The sequence below is a fragment of the Crinia signifera genome, chromosome 2 (genome assembly GCF_055691185.1).
Source record: "Crinia signifera chromosome 2, ASM5569118v1, whole genome shotgun sequence".
NCBI classification, from domain to species: Eukaryota; Metazoa; Chordata; class Amphibia; order Anura; family Myobatrachidae; genus Crinia; species Crinia signifera.
In genome coordinates this window covers 280466063-280485308 of record NC_139218.1, presented here as the reverse complement: position 1 = coordinate 280485308, position 19246 = coordinate 280466063, and the positions used below count along the sequence as shown (strand labels likewise).

At 42.7% G+C, this 19246-nt stretch overlaps 1 protein-coding gene across 1 annotated transcript in view; it reads left to right on the top strand.

Moving 5' to 3' along the window:
* Nucleotides 1–19246, top strand: part of TUBGCP3 (tubulin gamma complex component 3) — a 161076-nt gene that overhangs the window by 124855 nt on the left and 16975 nt on the right. The window contains exons 17-19 of the mRNA XM_083168687.1: nt 5394–5529; nt 18917–19005; nt 19115–19246. Of these exons, the coding sequence (XP_083024813.1) occupies nt 5394–5529; nt 18917–19005; nt 19115–19246 (357 nt within the window). The remainder of the gene's footprint in view (nt 1–5393; nt 5530–18916; nt 19006–19114) is intronic.

The window sequence follows — 19246 nt, the reverse complement described above, 5'->3', positions numbered from 1 at the left end:
ACTAAAAAGAAGAATGTGGCTGCTAACTATGCTGTTGTGATAATCTTATAAAGTGTGCCCATAAAGGGGTGTTCTGTCCGGATTGTGTACAACTGCCTGAACCTGCTTGCTAATGTGTTAACGGATTTAATGGACTAGAAGAAGTCGTCCTTCATCTCTAAGGATGAATTTTTATGGGGAGTCAGTCATCAGAGGAGTTGTTCGATAAGAGGGATGACGGCTCTAGTGAAGAATCTGGCGAGATTGAGGAGGAGAGTAAATCCTTTAATATGTACAAAACAATGAATTATAAGGAACTGATGTCTTCGGAGGAACAGGATCTGTTAGGTGAGGATTGGCCTAGGAAAGGAAAATTCGGTACTTATGTATTATCTGGGCTGCCGACTTTTTGATTGTATGCCTTAACTTAAGCAAAACAATCAGATATCGCATACGACCATATCGCATGCGATGCGATGACCCGATTTTTCCATAGGATTCAATGTTAAAATGGACTGAGTCCATTTTAGCATGGAATTCAATGGGAAAAAGGGGTCCTTTTCATACCCCTACTATCCAAGTGGGCATGAAGTTGGATATAAACGCGTGGCGAGCCCCGCGAGGGGACGCGGTCTCATAAGAAAAACGGGAGCCCAGATATTACATAAGTACCGCAGTAGGCCATAATCGACAGGACCGTAATAAGTTTTTTTTTTTAAATTTCACAAGATAATGTAGGAAAATCCTGTAGCCACTGCTTTATATCTGAATTGTTACCATACAAGAAGTGTTCTGAGATATTTGTAGGGTATCAAGATTGCTTTTTCTGCAGCAGCTGTGGCACTTAGCATGCAGTCTTAAGTCATTCTGCCAGTCTTTTTCTGAATAATGCGCAGTCACCAAACCCGCAAAATGGTGCATCTGAAAGTATGCCAGGGGATAACGAGTATTGTGAATTTTTGACGCCTGATGACATACAGTAAGATAGATTTTGAGAAAGGGTCCAATATATCATCAACATCTCTAATACCCTCGCATCGTCCAAAAAAGGCAAGAACAATGAGTTATGAGCGTTTACTTTTTTCTGCGCCTCAATTTGTGCCATGATTGCTGAACTGACCATAATAATAGGTTATCTTTAATAGATGGAGCCATCTCTGCATTAAATTTATGGAGGAAAGACACCAGGTTGCCTTCCGAGAGGAACGGCCTTTCGATGATGGTGTTTGGCTACACAACAGTGACATTTATGCAATCACGAAGGTAGCGTAGTAAAGATGCGTAGTTTACTATGGTTTGGTTTAAGTGGGAGCCTGGTTGAATGAGTTGCGGACATCTAGAGGAGATCAGGATATCAAACCTTCTGTTCGTCCTCCCATATAGGCCCAGGGCAGGGCAAGCACCTGCGAAACAGACTATTGCCAAATGAATCCGATATCTCATTACATTTGTATACTAGTAAGAAGGGAGTTAGGTCCCTGCCGTGGTCTAGGACCCTCGACTAGGGTGTTGTCTGCCTCCTGGGCTAAGAAGGCTAAGGCGGTGGTGAAGGACATCTGCAATTCGGAAACTTAATCTTCCATTCACACCTTTGGCAGTCATTATTCTTTGGACTTATCTTGCCCACTTTGGGGACTGTGTTTGCATGCAGCTCTTGAAAAATAGAATTTCTGCATGAATCTTGCCCTCCTTTGTTGGCTTTGGTATGTTCCACAGCCATGGCTGGGGGTATATACTTTTTGTTGTGGCCGATATTATTATTATTATTTTTTGAATGTAAATTAAATCTTCATTTTTTTTTTTCAGTTCTGAATCTTCAAATGCATTTAAACACGGTTATTCTATATTGGGGGGGGGGGGGGGGGGGGGAAGCTTTTCAGTTTTAAGCATGTCCTTAATAAAATAGTTAATTTACTGTGTTCCATTATTCATAGACTATCAACTAATTTACAGTAATTTGCTAGGCACTGTAGAATGTATTTAAGTACTACCATAGTTGTAGTATTTAAAATAAAATATGATGGATTCATTAGGTTTGATTAGAAAATAGCGGGTTTATTGTTCAAAAGCATTTTATCACCTAAAATCTGTATTTTACTTAATGAAGGTATTATATCGCTTTGCTCAAGAAGCAATTGGCCTCTTCGTAAAATACTCAAAAAATGTTTGTTATGACGTGTGATATAATTTTAATGCAAATTTAAGAAAATTCTGTAAATGAAGCGTTGACTGAATATTTCACAGTCTAGATTTAACAGTGTGCAAGCTGATATCACTTGTATCAATGTACAAAACATACATACTAGTATATACATACACACACACACACACACACACACACACACACCTACACACACCTACCCTTAGTTCCTCTCTGAACAGGTGGAAACTGTTGTATGGTAAAGTTATTTTTGTGGGTAAGTAAAAAGGAACAGTGTGATAGCCATGGTGGATGTGGAAGGTATAGATGTTTATAATAAAGGGGTTAATGAGGAGGGATGTAAGATTCATAATGGAGGCTTAAGGTGCATACACATTGAACAATTTTGCATACAATGTGGGCGTTCTTGATCAATCAGAATGAACAATTGTTAAAATCGTTCCGTGTGTATGAACGAGATCGATGGTGATACGAGTACCCGCTGCTTGTTAATAGAGGTCATAGACCAATCTATTGCAATGTGTTCAAATCGTTTTATGTGTACGAATGATGAACGATTTGGTACAACCTGATTGACTGGTTCCCACTCTCCACCATCTTTAAAGAGCAAATGTTCAAGTGTAATACTTGGTACAATCATTTGTTATTTGACACCAAATCATTTTTCCAGGAGTTCTGAGAAAATCGTTAACCATATTGGATTCCCAAATCTTTCCATGTTTATGCACCTTTAAGGATGCTTCAGAATGGTGGCTAAAAGAACTGTTATAGCTGACTGGCAATGTCTATGTCTATCCCAAAAGGTTGACATGTGCAAAAGGTCAACATGGAAAAGGTTGAATTATTTTTTTGTGTGTTGGTCAACACCTGAGCACTTAAGTGTACCATATGGCTCACTTTGATGGCAATGCTTTGTGCCAGGAGCCTTGCTCTTCTGCAACTGTGCTCGACACACTTTATCATAGTCCACGTGAATGGTAAAGAATGTAAAAGGTCAGAAAATGAAAAAGGGAAAAAAAATGGTACTTGTGTATTATCTGGGCGCCCGATTTTACAAAAAGTTGCGTCGCATGCAATCATATCGCATGTGATGCGATTGGACCCGATTTTTAATTGTACAGGCACCCAGATGCCTGATTCCTAAGTTAAATGCCCCCCCCCAGACCCGTTTTTTTTTTTTTTATTGTACACCCACCCTGATTGGTAATTACTATTTTAAATGGCCCCCCATTGTTAACGCCACCCCACTATCAATGCCAACCCGAAGCGTGGCGAGCGCAGCAGTACGCGTCCTACCCCCATTATCCACGTCGGCGTGGAGTTAATTTTATATAGTGTGGCGAGCGCAGCGAACGGACGCGGATTACTTCACATATTCAGTGTCCCCTCTCGGGGCTTGCGCTCGCCACACTATATAAAATCAACTCCACGCCAGCGTGGATAGTGGGGGTATGAAAAGGTTGGAGGATGCGTACCGCCGCCCCTCGCTGGCTCGCTGCGCTCACCACGCTTTGGGTTGGCGTTGATACTGGGGTGGCGTCAACAATGGGGGGTGGGGGGGGGCGGCATTTCACATAGTAATCACCCATCAGGGGGGGTGTACAATTAAAAATCGGGTATGGGGGTGCATTTAACATTGTAATCGGGCATCAGGGTGCCTGTACAATGTAATATCTGGTATAATCACGTTGCATCGCATGCCATTATAATGGCATGCGATGCAACGCGATATTAAAATTGTACACTCCGCCCGGGAAAGGCTCAAAATCTGGTCCCATCACATGCCTTAATTAGTGGCATGTGATGCGATATATCAGGCGCCCAGATATTACACAAGTACCGAAAAAATCATAGTAGCTCAACATTGGACAGTTTTTGTGAGTGAATAGTCAAGCCAATGATGACAGCACTGGTAAAGGAGGAAGGAATCTATAATTGATGATTGAAAAAAATGTGAAATTAGTTCTATCCATTCAGCCACAGAGCAAAAACATAGCTATTCTTGCCTGAGGCAATATATTTCCTGTAAGACTGCAGTATCTGCTGGCTTATCAAAGTACAATCAAAGGATAGTAATCAAGTTTAATTGGAAACTACCTATTTTACACTACCTGATCAAGTCAGCAGCCAAATCCCAATGTCTGATTTGGCTGCTTGATTGCTGCTCACCTGGACGGGACTGGGTGAGCGATAGCGTGAGGCGGCAGGATTTCAAACTCTATTGTGCAGTTGGTTAATACGGAATGGTGGTGTGATGTTAGGCACTGATATTGTAAGCACCGAGGCACAGATGTTTAACTGTATTTTTATTATTTGAGGGGTGAAAATTAGTGTTGATAAAATGTGATTGTGATATCAGGATACAAAATTTTGTGTCTTTTTTTTTTTTTTTTTTTAAAGTTCTGTATCCAAATATTTGCAAAACCCTATTCGTATCTCCACAACTCTGTATGAATTAACCGGACACTGTGCTGTACAGCTAGCTCATTTGAAGCCAATGAACACCATAGTATCTCTAAAGGGCCATACTCTCACACACACTATAAGGTTATCTTTCCAATCTGACTTGTTAGAATGAAAATCTGTAAATTTTTGGGAGCAAATGACTGTTGTCCATGTGCTCCTAAACATGGAAAACCGACAAAATGGTCATTCAGACAAATTGGTTATATCAATTTATGCAGATGACTGCTTTTATCCATTTTCCAGCTTTTGGAAGCAAATATTTAATTTTAATTTTGATGCAGAAATTTCCAGTTTTTCATTCCAACCAATCAGATTGCAAAGATAATCTTATAGTGTGTATGGAACTTAACATTTCCATTCTTAGCTCGCATTACAGACCTCTTTCGAAACTGGTTTAAACAGATTTTGTTACATAGAAGAAGGCCTGCAATGTAATAAATTACAGCTGCAGTGTGTCCTCTCTCTCCCATTGCTGTCTACTCAAGGTCTCTGGTCAAAGCTTATTTTGCATTTTTTTATTGTTTGTAGAAAATAATGATAATTTTCAGAATTCTTCTTGGCAACCAATCAAGAAAATCTTACAATGTTACTGAATCATCTATATGGTATAGCCTACCATATTGAAATAGCATTTCTGTGGCTTTTAAAACAGTAGCCTTGATTGTACAGTTTATATTTTTCTTTGCATTTTCTACTTTGTTCATTTTACCATAACACAACAATTTTTTTTTCACATGCATTTACTTGTGTATAATGTAAACCTATTTTATTTTCTTAACTTTAACAGGTATTTACAAGAGAGTGCATGAGTCATTATCTCAGAGTTTTCAACTTTCTTTGGCGTGCAAAGAGGATGGAATACATTCTTACAGATATTTGGAAAGGACATATGTGCAATGCAAAATTATTAAAAAGCATGCCAGGTACTGTATATTATGGGGAAAGTACCAATATGCTTCTTAAGATGGTTTGCTCCCATTGTCTTCTATGACCTCTGTCCTCCTTTGTCTTGTGTAAACTTTCTTCCAGGTTACGGTACTTTCTTCTCTTCAAACTGAAAGGTTTTACTTATTAGAACCTTGGTTCCGTATTCACCACCTTGTGTCTTTACTTTTCAAAATTCATCATACATGTGCATATCGTGGCATGTGGGAAAGTGTGTGTGTATATACTGTATGTATATGGGTGTGTGTGTATGTATGTATATCCAAGAGGTATGGGAGAACTCCTCCTCCTCAAAGACAAAACCAGCACAGGACGCAATAGTATCTTGCAAAAATTGAGTGTATTAAAATAGCAACTTCCAAGCCTCATCTAGGCCAATGAAGAATGGCATAACAACAAGAATCAGAACATCCTTTAGGCAATAAAACTGTATACCATACTGTACAGGCTTCGTTGCCAGGCGTCCCTTGACGGCTGCCGTTTCGGTGCAATCCTGCACCTTTCTCAAAAGGGGAATCTAGGCATAATCAAAGTGCCAAACTCTAGGGCTTAAATATGATTGTGTTAGCCATACATACCTGCATGGTCCTTCCCCCAGTCCGAGCAACACCGCCTCTCCTCCACGTCCTGGTCGTGCACGTGTTCCGGCGCCTGAGTATGACGTCAGACACCGTTTCACACTACGCAACGCGCCAGCCAGTGGGGGGGGGGGGGGTGGGGGACTGGCGGTCCTGTGTACTCAGATCGGGAGTCTGGTGGTTGCCATAGTGATGTGTAAATGTTGAAGTCCTTGATGGTATGGCCACATTGAGCAAAATGTTTTGCCACCGGGGGGAGTACCATATTCAATTTTAATTAGAGCTTTTTTTTATCGAGCTCCTGTGCATGGAAATACGCTCCTTGAGCATGCGTATAGTCTTTCCAATGTACCACTTTTTATATGGACACGATATTAGATACACAGTGTATCATGTTTCACAGTTCATCCTGTGTTTTCAGAAAATACTGTTTGCCTGTGATAGGATGTCTGAAGTTGTCAGCGACATTGATGAACTTACAATTTGCGCAGCTGGTACAGTGATAGGATCCTGTTGACTTATGCCAGTGAGTCAAAATTGCACTTCAATTTTGACTCACTGGCACATTATCCAGTTGGGTCTAATCCTTGGCAGGGTATGCAGTGCAAAACCACTTTTCTGCTACAAGCGCAGCCAATCCTTGGCAGGGTATGCAGTGCAAAACCACTTTTCTGCTACAAGCGCAGCCAAAATTTGAAACAGAGGATTACCTATACAGACGTGAGTCCACGGGTTGGTCGGAGTGATACATGGCTCCATAAGTCAATAGGATCCTATTGTGACCTCAGCGCTGTGAGGCAGTAATGTAAAATTACAAAATTGGAAGTGTTACCACAGCCTGAGAAAGTGACATGGTGGTCCACTGCTAGGTCACCACATCATGGTATGTTCCATCCCTCCCCTCCTGTCCTGCTTTTAGCACATTGAGAGTTTCTACAGAACAGCCGGTATTACACTGGTTCTCTTAAAGGCCGCTATTATGCTTCCTTTAAGTGAGGATTTTTTTTTTTTTTAAAGAATGGGCCTCTTGTGCTCATTGCTTTTCATCTTTTTCATACATCAGAACGACCAGCTTGGAATCTTGATTGGGTCACAATTTCCCTTGACATCCTGGACTCACGATTTGGTGCATTTTTGAGACACCATGTGCCAACAATGTACTGTACTTCCGATGCATCTTACGATCCAGCTGCCGCAAATGATTGATAGTCTTGCTCTAGGGACGTATTCCTCTCAGTATCACTATTCCCTCAGTATATCTTTCATAAGCACAGAGCAGAGCTTAGTACTCGTACTGATTTTTTTTTTTCTACTGTGAGTGGTTTTGGTTGTTCACCGTAACCAACCTATTATAGTTTGCTCTCTGGGGGTTGTGCCATACATCATTTTAAATGCGAAATATGGATTTTTGCAACTTTACATATATGCTAGAAAAACTGGCTGCTAGACAGTCTCTGGTTAGGATTTTCTAGCAGTCAAACTTATACTGCAGCCTCATGACAGATTCTTACTTTGGATTTCCCTTCTTTCCACATGTTCAGTGGTTTCCTCTTTGGCAGTTTCTCTGGGTGTGTCGTGACACTTATTGGGCAGACGCCCATACATTTTTGTTAACTTTAATAGGGTTTACTCATTGTGGTATCTGCCAGTCAGTTTGTCTGCAAGGTTTTTCAGAATTCTCAACGCTCTCCCGTCCATGGGGGAGGCTCTGGGACGTGTACCAATGGTACGAAATACCAATGTCATGCAAGATCTCAGTCCGGCCAGTCCACAGAGCCATAATAGAACAGAAAAGTGATACGTAATTTGTCTTCAGCATTTCGGGAAGAAACCGGATGGTATTCAGTATTCAGGGTTAATAACTGTATGGTTCCAGAGTCCTAAAGTGGCCATCAAAGGTAAAGGAGAGAGAGTGGGAAGGGCCCCGTTGGACTTACAATGACCATGCATCTGTTCCAGGAGCGAGAAAAGAGGTTCTCAAACAAGTTCCATCATAGATATGGATTGCAGGATCAGGATAACTGTAAAATTTCACTGCAAGTAGAGTCACGGCAGAGTGCGTATCCAAGGCTGGTACAGTAGCGATAAGAGCCTCATATGCAGTGGACACATGTAGGCGATCTTCCACAACCCTGCTGCCTCCGCAGGTATACAGCATCAATCTTAGGAGCCGTGCAGTAGAGGCATGGATCACATTGAATATTTGTGTGGTGGATATCTCCATGGCGCTTACAGGTTCCGGACAGGCAAGAGGCGTCCAATGTAGACAGGAGTAATTTACCACAGTTATCGTAGCCCAGGAGACAGACAAGCAAGATGGCATCGGTATCTCCGTGCGACGCGAGCAGTGTGCCCCAAAGGAGACAACTCCCGCTCACATACCGCTAAACCCCTGTAGAGTCACCAGTCGCACCTACCAACCGAATCGCCTGGCAAGAGGCACCAGCGGAGTCTGGTAGTGGGCCACACTGCAAACACACCTTTCCAGTTGTAGCTGTTGGAGGATCCAAAATGGCACCCGCATCTGAAGGGACGGGAGTACGGATCACAGGAGGCCCAGCCCTCCACAAGCCGCTCAGAAAAACCACGGGCTGTGCAGGAATATCAGCTCCAGCAGCAGAGCAGTGCCTTGCATCTGGTCCTGCACAGTATTCAGCCCGCCAGCAGGCAGCTTTCACAGCTGTTCTGCAGTCGGCACACCGCACCATGAGACACCACCTCAATATGGTCAGGATCAGGCCGGAGTAGAGGCCGCTAGGCATCCAAGCCCGCACACTGATATGAAGCGGCTCAGCAGGTGCAGTGGACCATTAAGGGAGATGTTAGGAAGAACAGACTTCTCTCGTGCTGCCTGCCTGCACTGGAACAACCTCCCGCCACCCATCAGGCTTTCTGATTCCCTTACCCCCTTCAATTGCTCCCTCAAAACCCACTTCTTCCGACTAGCCTATTCCTCCTCCTCCTCCTCCTCCTCCTATCCTGCCTACCCTACCCCTCCATCCGTTCCCATCCGTTCCTACTTATCCTATTGTTTTACGTTTGTCCACCCACCTCCTTTTAGTCTGTTTACTCTTATGAGTAGGGCCCTCCTTCCTCACGTACTCCCCCTACCTCTTTACCTCACCAGTGCTCCTGCCCTGTTCTTCCCTTCCTCAACTTCATCTTCAGTCTCCTCGACAATTTCGACACCTACTTCAGAACTGATGCTGATTTTAGTTCTAACAGTTATACCCCTATTTATGCTGTATTTTATCAACACACCCTGTACGTTCCCTTGTAATTTGTTTTTTGTTTGCTATGTACGGCACTGCGGACACTTTTTGGCGCCTTATAAATAAACATACTACTACTACTGCTCAGGTAGAGATGGGCAGGATATTAAGCAGGATATTTACGGAGCTCACCCACCCTCCGTCTTCTCACTTGCCCGGCCAAGCCACGGTGACTGTATTTAGTGTACTTGCTTAAAATTATTGTCCTGTAAGGTATGTCTTGAAAATGTTCATGTTTTCTATAGAATCTCGTATTGCCGTCTCTCTTAGGGTACTAGGGGGGAGGGTATAGGGTGAGGAGCCAGTTACACACTATACAATTTTAAGTGCCTGGCTCGACTAATCACCGATCTATACACCATCGTTAAGACTCGTTAAGACCGGTAAGTGCCAAAATCTTGTTCTTTCATTTGTGCACATGTAACTAAAAAGTGTGCATTCAGATGAGTTATGAATTGCTTATATTTTCTGGAGGTCATGGAAGGGAATAAACGTGGGCACAGTGAGAAGAGATTAACTTTTTCAGTCTGTTTTAAGCACAGTCAAATCCAATAAATGTCTAAATTGCCCAGGCAAATCCTACAAATTGCTTAATTAAGAGTAAGAATCATAGTGCTTTAAGTGCTATTAGAAAAACATTGAATCATGAACAGTTTTTTTTCCTGCTTGCATAGACTAGTTTTAATAAACAGGATAAAGCTTCAATTTATATTTTATTATTATTATTTCTTCCTATTGACTGCCTGTGGTCTATATTTAAACGTTTTCTTAAAAGCTACAGTATGTAGGTTTATACAATATGTCCCCTTATACAATATGTCCCCTCATAATTGCTTCTTCAATAAGGCATCCATTTTTTTTCTAATTAGGTCATACAACTTTGTTCACAATTATATGGCTTAGTTGTAATACAATATTAGACAATAAAATATTTTTGTATTGTAGTTTGCAGTATTTTTTTTTTTATATTTTAGGGTGATCATATAGTGCAATCATATACAGTAATGCAGCAGAAGGGATTTCTGTCCTTGTACTGTTGCAGCAGTAAAGGTACAGCACTTGCATTTCTTTTATATAGAAAAATGCAAGGTAAAATGCTATGCAGGTAGTAGGTGGTTCACATAAGGGTGATATGTACTTTCACATGTTTGCATTCAGAACAAAATCTGTACAGCAATTTAAACATGGCCAATGAAACAATAAAAAGAAACATGTTTCAGAATGTATGCAATGCACAACAACATGAGTACAGTCACCTCGATTGTGATGTTGCTAGATTCCTCCCTCTTTCTGTCTTTCTTAATTAGAAACCCTGGATCATACAGTGAGTAAACAAGTCGAGGGATTCCCTTCCCTTGTTTGAGAGAATGGTGTACGTTGGGCCTTATTCTAGATCACTCTTTCTAACAAAATCCTTCTTAGATGGACAAAACCATGTGCACTGCAGGGGGGCAGATGTAACTTGTGCAGAGAGAATTAGATTTGGGTGGGGATCTATATTGCAGTGTAAAAATAAAGTAGCCAGTATTTACCCTGCACAGAAACAAAATACCTCACCCAAATCTAATTCTCTCTGCACATTTTACATCTGCCCCCCTGCAGTGCACATGGTTCACACATGTGGCAATCATTCAGTAGTAACTTGCTGGGGTCTTGTAATAATTTTTATGTCTGATGGGGTCCCAGAGCAAAATAGTTTGAGCACCCTTGGACTAGATGATAAACACATTTTAAGTAAGCAAACAAACTTACGTGATAAATGAGCCACGCTGAACACGTAGGTGCGCTTCCGGCAGGGCATACCACAACGTGACATATGTCAGTTGTCAGGGTAACCCGCCGCCAGCAGGATGGCAAGTGCACTAGGTCATTAAGGTGTGCGCGTAGGCTAGACCGTATACAGGCACACGCAATTAAAAGTAGTGATAGTGAACGGGAGTGACTATAATAAAGATAAAGTTAAAAACATGGAACTATTCACATATGGGAATGTCAAAGCAGGACCGCAATCTCTGTGTGTTTTAAAGATAATTGCTAAGTATAAATTGGCTTACTGGCAGATAATATTACTTTAGCAAATGTGTCTCCCTTTGAAGGAGCCTTTTTTGTGTATCTCCACCGCGGGGAGGCATAGGTACATGGTCAATAATCTGGTAGCGTAGACTAGCCAAAGTATGTTGATTGGACTTAAAATGGCGAGCGACAGGTTGGTCGATGTCTTTACTGGCTAGACCATTTTTAATTGCTGAGCGATGTGCTGCAGATCTTTCTCGGAATGGTCTACTACAGGCATGTCCAACGTTGGCGTTCCAGATGTTGTGAAACTACACATCCCAGCATGCTTTGCCACAGTTTTGCTATTAGAGAATGCTAAAACTATTGCAAAGCATGCTGGGATGTGTAGTTTCAAAACATCTGGAGGGCCAATGTTGGACATGCCTGGTCTACTAGTTTGACCAACATAATATAGCTCGCACAGGCATTTGATAATATAGATTACAAACGGAGTAGTACAAGTGGCAACTTGATTGACTTTATATTTGTGACCAGATCTGGGATGTTTAAAGAATGTACCTGTGTTTAGATACCGGCAAGCTGTGCACGTATGGCATCTGTAACAGCCCGGAGCTTTAATTTGAGTGCCGCTTGGCAATGGTGGAGTTAAATTAGTCTTAACTAAGAGGTCTCGAATATTGCGACCTCTTTTAAAGCTAGGCATTAAAGAAGTTTTAGAAAAACATGGTAAATCCTGGTCACTAGAGACCAATGGCCATGTGGCATTTAGAACCCGAGGTAATGCCGCACTGGTAGAGAAAGTGGTCACAAACTGGATTCTTTTATTAATATCAGGTGTTTTTGGTTTTAAATATTAACTGTGATCTAGGGATCTGTAGTACCTCCTTTTTTTTTTTTTTTTTTTAAGAAGTCATACTCTCGTTCTAAAAATGTATTAACCACAGTGTCTAAAGCCTGATCAAGCAAGTCATGATCACTGGTGATTCTTGCAATGCGTAGCATTTGGGAACGTGGAAGACCCCTCTTCAAACTAGGAGCATGGTGACTACCATGGTGAAGGAGGGTATTCCTATCAGTAGTTTTTGTAAACACTGTAGTTTGTATGTTTCCATCTTTCAAATGAATGGACACATCAAGATAATTAATATGAAAACGATGAACCTGCATAGTTAATTTGATAGGGTTATCTAACCTATTCATATTATTAATAATTAATAAGTCGACAACTCATCATGGCTACCTCCCCACACCCATCAGGAGATCCATGTAGCGTGCATAAAACAAAATGTGTTTAGAAATATTCACATCTGTGAAAAAAAAAATTAGTCTCTTGGAAAAACATATAAATATTCTCTAGCGACGGGGCCACATTGGACCCCATCGTGCATCCAGTGAGCTGTAAATAAGAATTACTGTTGTGTAAAAAATAATTTTTTGTTAATATGAAAAATAAAAATAAAGAAATGTCTAAACGATCAAAATTAATGTCAAAATAGCACGCATCACAGACAGTCCTTTTGGTGTGGGGGATAACGGTATATGAGTCGGATACATTCATGGTACTTAATAATGCAGTAGATGGGATATCATGCAGTTCTAATTTAATAATGAACTGAGTAGTGTCCTTCAATAAATGTGGTTGTGTCATGACAAAGGGTTGAATCAGGGTATCGAGAAACTGGGCAATCGGCTGGCAAAGGGAGCCATTTGCGAAGATGATTGGTCGAACTGGAGGATTCTTGCAGTCCTTGTGAATTTTAGGGATGGAATACATCACTGGGGTGATGGGAAAATCTGAAGATAAGGGTTTATGAACTTTTTTGCTAATGTGACCTTCCTGGGCCGCCTGAAGGAGTATCTGATCTAATTCCTTCTTAAAAATAGATGTTGGGTCGCCAGGAAGTTTCCTTTACGTCTTCACATCTGCCAAATGAGTGTCCAGATTTAGTAAATATTGGTCACGGTCTTGGACAACTATGCCACCCCCTTTGTCCACTGGATGCACTATTATATCCTGATGTTTAGACAAGGATTGTAATGCTGGATGTTCACCTTTAGACAAAATGTGATGATGATCTGGTTGTATTTTATCCAGTTTAGTGATGGAGTTGTCAAGCAGGCGAGAAAGATTTAAGGGACGGATTTTGAGAAGGCGGATCAAAAGTAGACTTGCTATGTAATCGTAAATAATCCTGATGCTTGTCTGGTGCTTTTATTAGGGGCTTGGTGTTGAAAAAACTCCTTAACCCGAAGGTTGCGATGTAAATCAATTTTCCACTCTACCTCCTTGTGTCTAGTCGTAGGAACAAATGACAGGCCTTTTTAAAGCACATTATGTTCCAGGGGAGTCAACGGTGCAGAAGATAAATTGGTACTTGTTTCCTAGCATGGCGCCCCCGATTTTTGATCGAAGTGCATCGTATACAATCGCATCGCATGCAATATAGCGGCATGTGATGCGATTTTTAATTGTACAAGCACTCTGATGGGTGCTTACAATGTTAAATGCTTACATTGTCAACGCCACCCCCACGCGTGGCGAGCGCAGCAAGCCCGCGTCCTACGACCTTTTCATACCCCCACTATCCACTTCGGCGTGGAGTTGATTTTAGATGGTGTGGCGAGGGGACATGGATTACTTTACATGTATTCCGCGTCCCTCGCGGGGCTCGCCACGCTTTGGGCTGGCCAAGCTTGTCTGGCTCTTACATTTTCTTCCCATTAAAAAAAAATATGTCTAGCAAAGTAAATATGTTCGCAAACGTTGGGGTGACGTTGATCCCATTGCACATCCCTGTCATTGTCTGTAATGCTACCCATTGAATAAAAAGTAGTTTCTAGTGAGAGTTTAAACTGTTAGACAAACTTCCACAATGTTTAAAGAGTGAATGGCTTTACATAAGTCTTCCACTAAGGCAGCTCTCTTAGGAAAAACAGAAGACCAGCCAGTTGCGAGACATTTTAAAGAGGCTAATCATACATTTAAAGACCTACAATACATCAATTATTGATCACAACCTAAGTCTTTCTAAAAGCGAAGATAGGGCTAAGATGCTAATACAATGTGAAACCAAATGGATTTTTACATTGAACGCGATCTCCAAGTAGACCAAATGAGAAGTTATCTTTTAATATGGGTTGCCCTTCCTTTTTGAGAAAAGCGGATGAGTGACGTAAATACAATCATCTGGAAAAGGTCACCATATTTTACTGGGAGTGGTTCTAAATCCCAGCGGCCGGAATCCCGGTGTTCAAAATCCTGACGCCGGAATCCCGACCCCCGAAATTCCGTGTCCCCCCCCTCTTTGCGGGCTTGCTGCGCTCGCCATGCAGCGGGCCCGGTGCCTCGCTAGGCTCGGCACACTATTTTATTCTCCCTCCTATGGGTGTTGTGGACACCCACAGAGGGAGAAAGTGTCAGGATTCCGGCGTCGGGATTTTGAACGCCGGGATTGTAACTGCATCCCATTTTACCAGCTCTACCCATATATGATAATAGAAGATGCCTCCAGCCCTCTAGCTCATCGGCTGTTCATAGAATTGCATGTGCAGAATTAATCATCACAATTACATCATTTTAATTTTTGAGTTGCATTACCAGATAATCAATGAAGGACTGTGCCCAATTCATCAGGAGTGGATTTTCTAATATGTACCCTCGGGTGTAAATACATCCCCACAGACTTGGATACATTTTCTTTGGTACTTGTTTCCTAGCACGGCCACAACGATCATAATCGCGGTCATCGGGGTAAAATCGGGGCCATCGCATGCTCAAAAAAATCGGGTGCGATGGGCCAGACGCGATGCCCGCGATTTCCCCATAGAGAACAATGTTAAATGCCTCAATTTACCCGCGATTACCACGATTTCCCATAGGAAACAATGTGAAATGGCTCAATTTAGCCAAATTATAATAGGAACAATGGTAAATGGCCCAAAAACACCCCTGAACATTGAAATGTCCCCCCAAAAGTAGTTTACGCCACCACATGATCAACGTGAACCCGAAGCGTGGCGAGCGCAGCGGTACGCGTCCTCCGACTTTTTCATACCCCCACTATCCACTAGGGCGTGGAGTGAGAATAGAATAGTGTGGCGAGCCACTGAGCCCGAAGCGTGGCGAGCGCAGCAGATACCTGTGAAGCCCGCGAAGGGACGCGTTTACCTGTGAAGGTATCCGCGTCCCCTCGCGGGGCTCGCCACGCTTCGGGCTCGCTGCGCTCGCCACACTATTCTATTCTCACTCCACGCCCTAGTGGATAGTGGGGGGTATGAAAAGGTCGGAGGACGCGTACCGCCGCCCCTCGCGGACTCGCTGCGCTCGCCACGCTTCGGGTTCACGTTCATCGCGGGGTGGCGTGAACTACTTTTGGGGGGACATTTCACTGGTCAGGGGGGTTTTTTGGGCTTTCTGGCCCATTTACCATTCTTCCCTATGATGATTTGGGTAAATTGACCCATTTAACATGGTTTCCTATGGGAAATCGGGGTCATCGCGGGTAAGTTGAGGCATTTAACATTGTTCCCTATGGGGAAATCGCGGCCATCGCGGGTGGACCATTTCACCTTTTTTAGGCGCACACGATGCGACCGACCCGATTTTTCACTATTTTCAATGCATTTCAATGGAAAAATCGGGGGCATCGCGTCGGTCGCGTCGCAGGCCACTAAAATTACCCCCGGTGGCCAAGATTTGTGGCCGTGCTAGGAAACAAGTACCTTTTCTTTGTAACTTGAAATGTCTCCATACTTCTGAATTTCATGCAGTATGTGTCTAGATCTTATTTTTGGATTAATTATGTAAAGTAAAACATCATCCACGTAAGCGGTTATTTTAATATCTGCTTCCCCCTACCCATGTACCCTGAAAAACTGAACATGATTGAGGAACACTAAACAGCAGGTCTATACAGAAGTTAAATACTAGAGGGGATAGAGGACATACCTGATGGCTTCCTCTATACATATATATTGGCTCACCCCATGTCCCATTTACTTGTAAAGTTGTGGTTGGCTGGGTGTAGAAATATTGTATTAGTTTGATAAACAATGGATCAAAATTTCTCAAATGAGGCCAAGCCTCCATATCGAAGGGCTGGTATGTGTCTAGACTAAGCAGCATACCCCTTGGTTTTTTCATGGTTGTACTCGCCAAGAATTCTGCAGTAGCTATGCAAATCGCCTGAACGGAGTGACTTCTCCATTCAAAGTCCACTATCTTAATTGATCTCCAAGACAGGAGCCCCATTTGTCCTCTGCAGCAATTGTTTTGGTGATTGTTTCAGCGGTATAAAGTACTGTTATAAAAGCCTCCACACCTTATGAAAAGTTTACTGCCTGTGCTTAAACAGCGAGCCAAGGTGCATCGTTCTTAAGAGCTACATATACCATACATCACGTGTTGTGAGGTCAGAATAGTTCTGCTACCACCACCTTTCTCTTTTGTCCATCCTGGTGACACAGCTTAACCATGGGATGTAGTCTGGTCCAGAGGAGCCAAGGCACCTATGCTATGTCTTTAAGAGGGAGGCTCGTCCCCTGCTGCATCCCCGATGACTTAAGTTTCATTTCGGTGCCCACAGGAGTGGATGCATATGCTATGGGGCTGTGTGATGCAGCCAGATTAGTTTAGTTAGGATTTTTTATTTTAGTAATTTCTCTTAGCTAGCAGCAGGCTCAGTGTGAGGTTCCCTCAGGAAACCTCTTTACACTGTTATTTAGCACTACAGGGGCGGACAGAAGCGCTTTCCTGTGAGGGTCCTGTGACCTGGTGAGAAAGCACTACTTTAACATGGAGATGTCTGTTGGGCCTTGGAAGGACACGTCACCAGCTCCCTGTTAGAGGGAGGTCTCAGGTGACCGTACCCCCGTTATGGCGCCACCATTTTACAGGACTTGCTGGCGCACTCCATGGGAGAACAAGTCAGTTACAGGAGCTTTGCACGGTGGGGTACTCCAAGGTGATCCCTTACAAGGGGAGTCACGGAGTGAGAAGAATCTGCAATGGGAGAGGCTGAAGGGAGATGGCGCCAAAATGCATATCATCTTTGCTGAAGTAGGGACTTGGTCTCTTCCTGGCTGTAGACTGGGCACCATTTTTCCCAGTACAGGAGCTTGCCTTATCACAGTCCTGCAGCTGAGATTCTTCTGAGTAGTACCTTTCCTGTGACGACTGTGGGTCAGCGACAGCAGCAGCTTACAAAAAAGTACCACTGCTTCATTCTGTACAGTGCCTCACTTTGCACAGTGTTTCTTAACAATGACAGAAAGGTGTAAATCTGCAGTTGCTGAAGGGGGGTTGTTAAATTAACTTGTGAGCAGTTGAACCAGGGGGATTTGTGCCCCTGGTCCAGTCTGAACCTGCGTGTGCGGCATCCCTGGGCAGATCTGTGGCAGACTTAGTGCAGGTTCTGCACAGACAAAAAGACGAGCTAAACCTTTCTCGTAGGTTAACTCCTTTATCTCTGCCTACTCTGAGCACCCCTCCAATCACACAAGCTGACCCTGCCTTGTTACATGTTATGCAGCACACAGCACAGGGTGTGCATAAAATGAGTTCATTTATGGAAGTTTTTGATGACCCCTGACACCCAGAGCACCTGGTGCCCCTTACTGTCTCAGACTCTCCTTAGACCAGATTCGGATGAGGAGGGGGAAGTGGAATTTTCTGAAGAAAATATTTGTGTGCAGAAGTAGGATATTGATACCTCTACACCTGAAGTGGAGGGTTTAAATATGGCAGTTCACCAGACATTCGATATTTCTGATATTTGTGCATAATAATGTATTCAGGTGCTGTGCTTAGTAATGCCTCCTAGTGGGCTTTTGAAGTTTTACTGAAGTCTTCTGGGATGCAGCAGGGGATAAGCCTTACTCTTAAAGACATTGTGTAGGTGCCTTAGCTCCTCTGAACCCAACTACATCCCAGTTTTAAGATATGTCACCAGGATGGATTGGAAAAAAAGGGATCCAAATGGTAAGTTCTTACAAAAATCCTTTTTTTTTTTTTTTTTCAAACCATCATGGTAAATTACTTCGAAATGAACACTTCCAGTTATGTTCAAGGACAAATACCTAAATGTTGGATGAGGGTAGGTGGTTTTTTTTGTTTTATATAGGCGCAAATGTAATGAGTGGGATAAGTGCATCAGGGATCTGTAGTGAGCAGGGCAGCGTGTGGGTATTGCCACTTGCCTGTAGCCATGCCAGGGATGCTGCTTCCTGTCTGCTGTGTTCTATTGTGCTCCTCTCAGCCTGACTGTGGTGACACCAGCAGCTTGTCTCATAGCTACTGTGTGTCCTGTTCTCCAGCTGCTTTCACACCGCAAACCTACTTGAGGCCCGGTATTTATGTGTGGTGTGAAAGGGGTTTTAACTTGCTCTGAACCATTTTAAGAAACATTTTAAATACCGGGTCTAAGCAGGTTTTGCGGTGTGAAAGCCGCATCATTCTTCTTTTTTTCGTATAAGTTAATTTGCATTAATCTGCATTACAGAACTCTCTGGGGTGCTTCATCAGTGTCATGTCCTGGCTTCAGAAATGGTACACTTCATTCACCAGATGCAGTATTACATCACATTTGAGGTATTTTGGTGTTTTTCTTTTATACATGTATTTGATTATGTAATTTATTGGTTACATATGGCCTCTCCTTTACTTTACCTACAGTAATAATTGACTCTGGTCTCCTCAGGTTCTAGAATGCTCTTGGGATGAGCTTTGGAACAAGGTGCTACAAGCACAGGATTTGGATCATATCATTGCTGCCCATGACACCTTTTTGGATACAATAATTTCTCGTTGTTTACTAGATAGTGACTCGAGA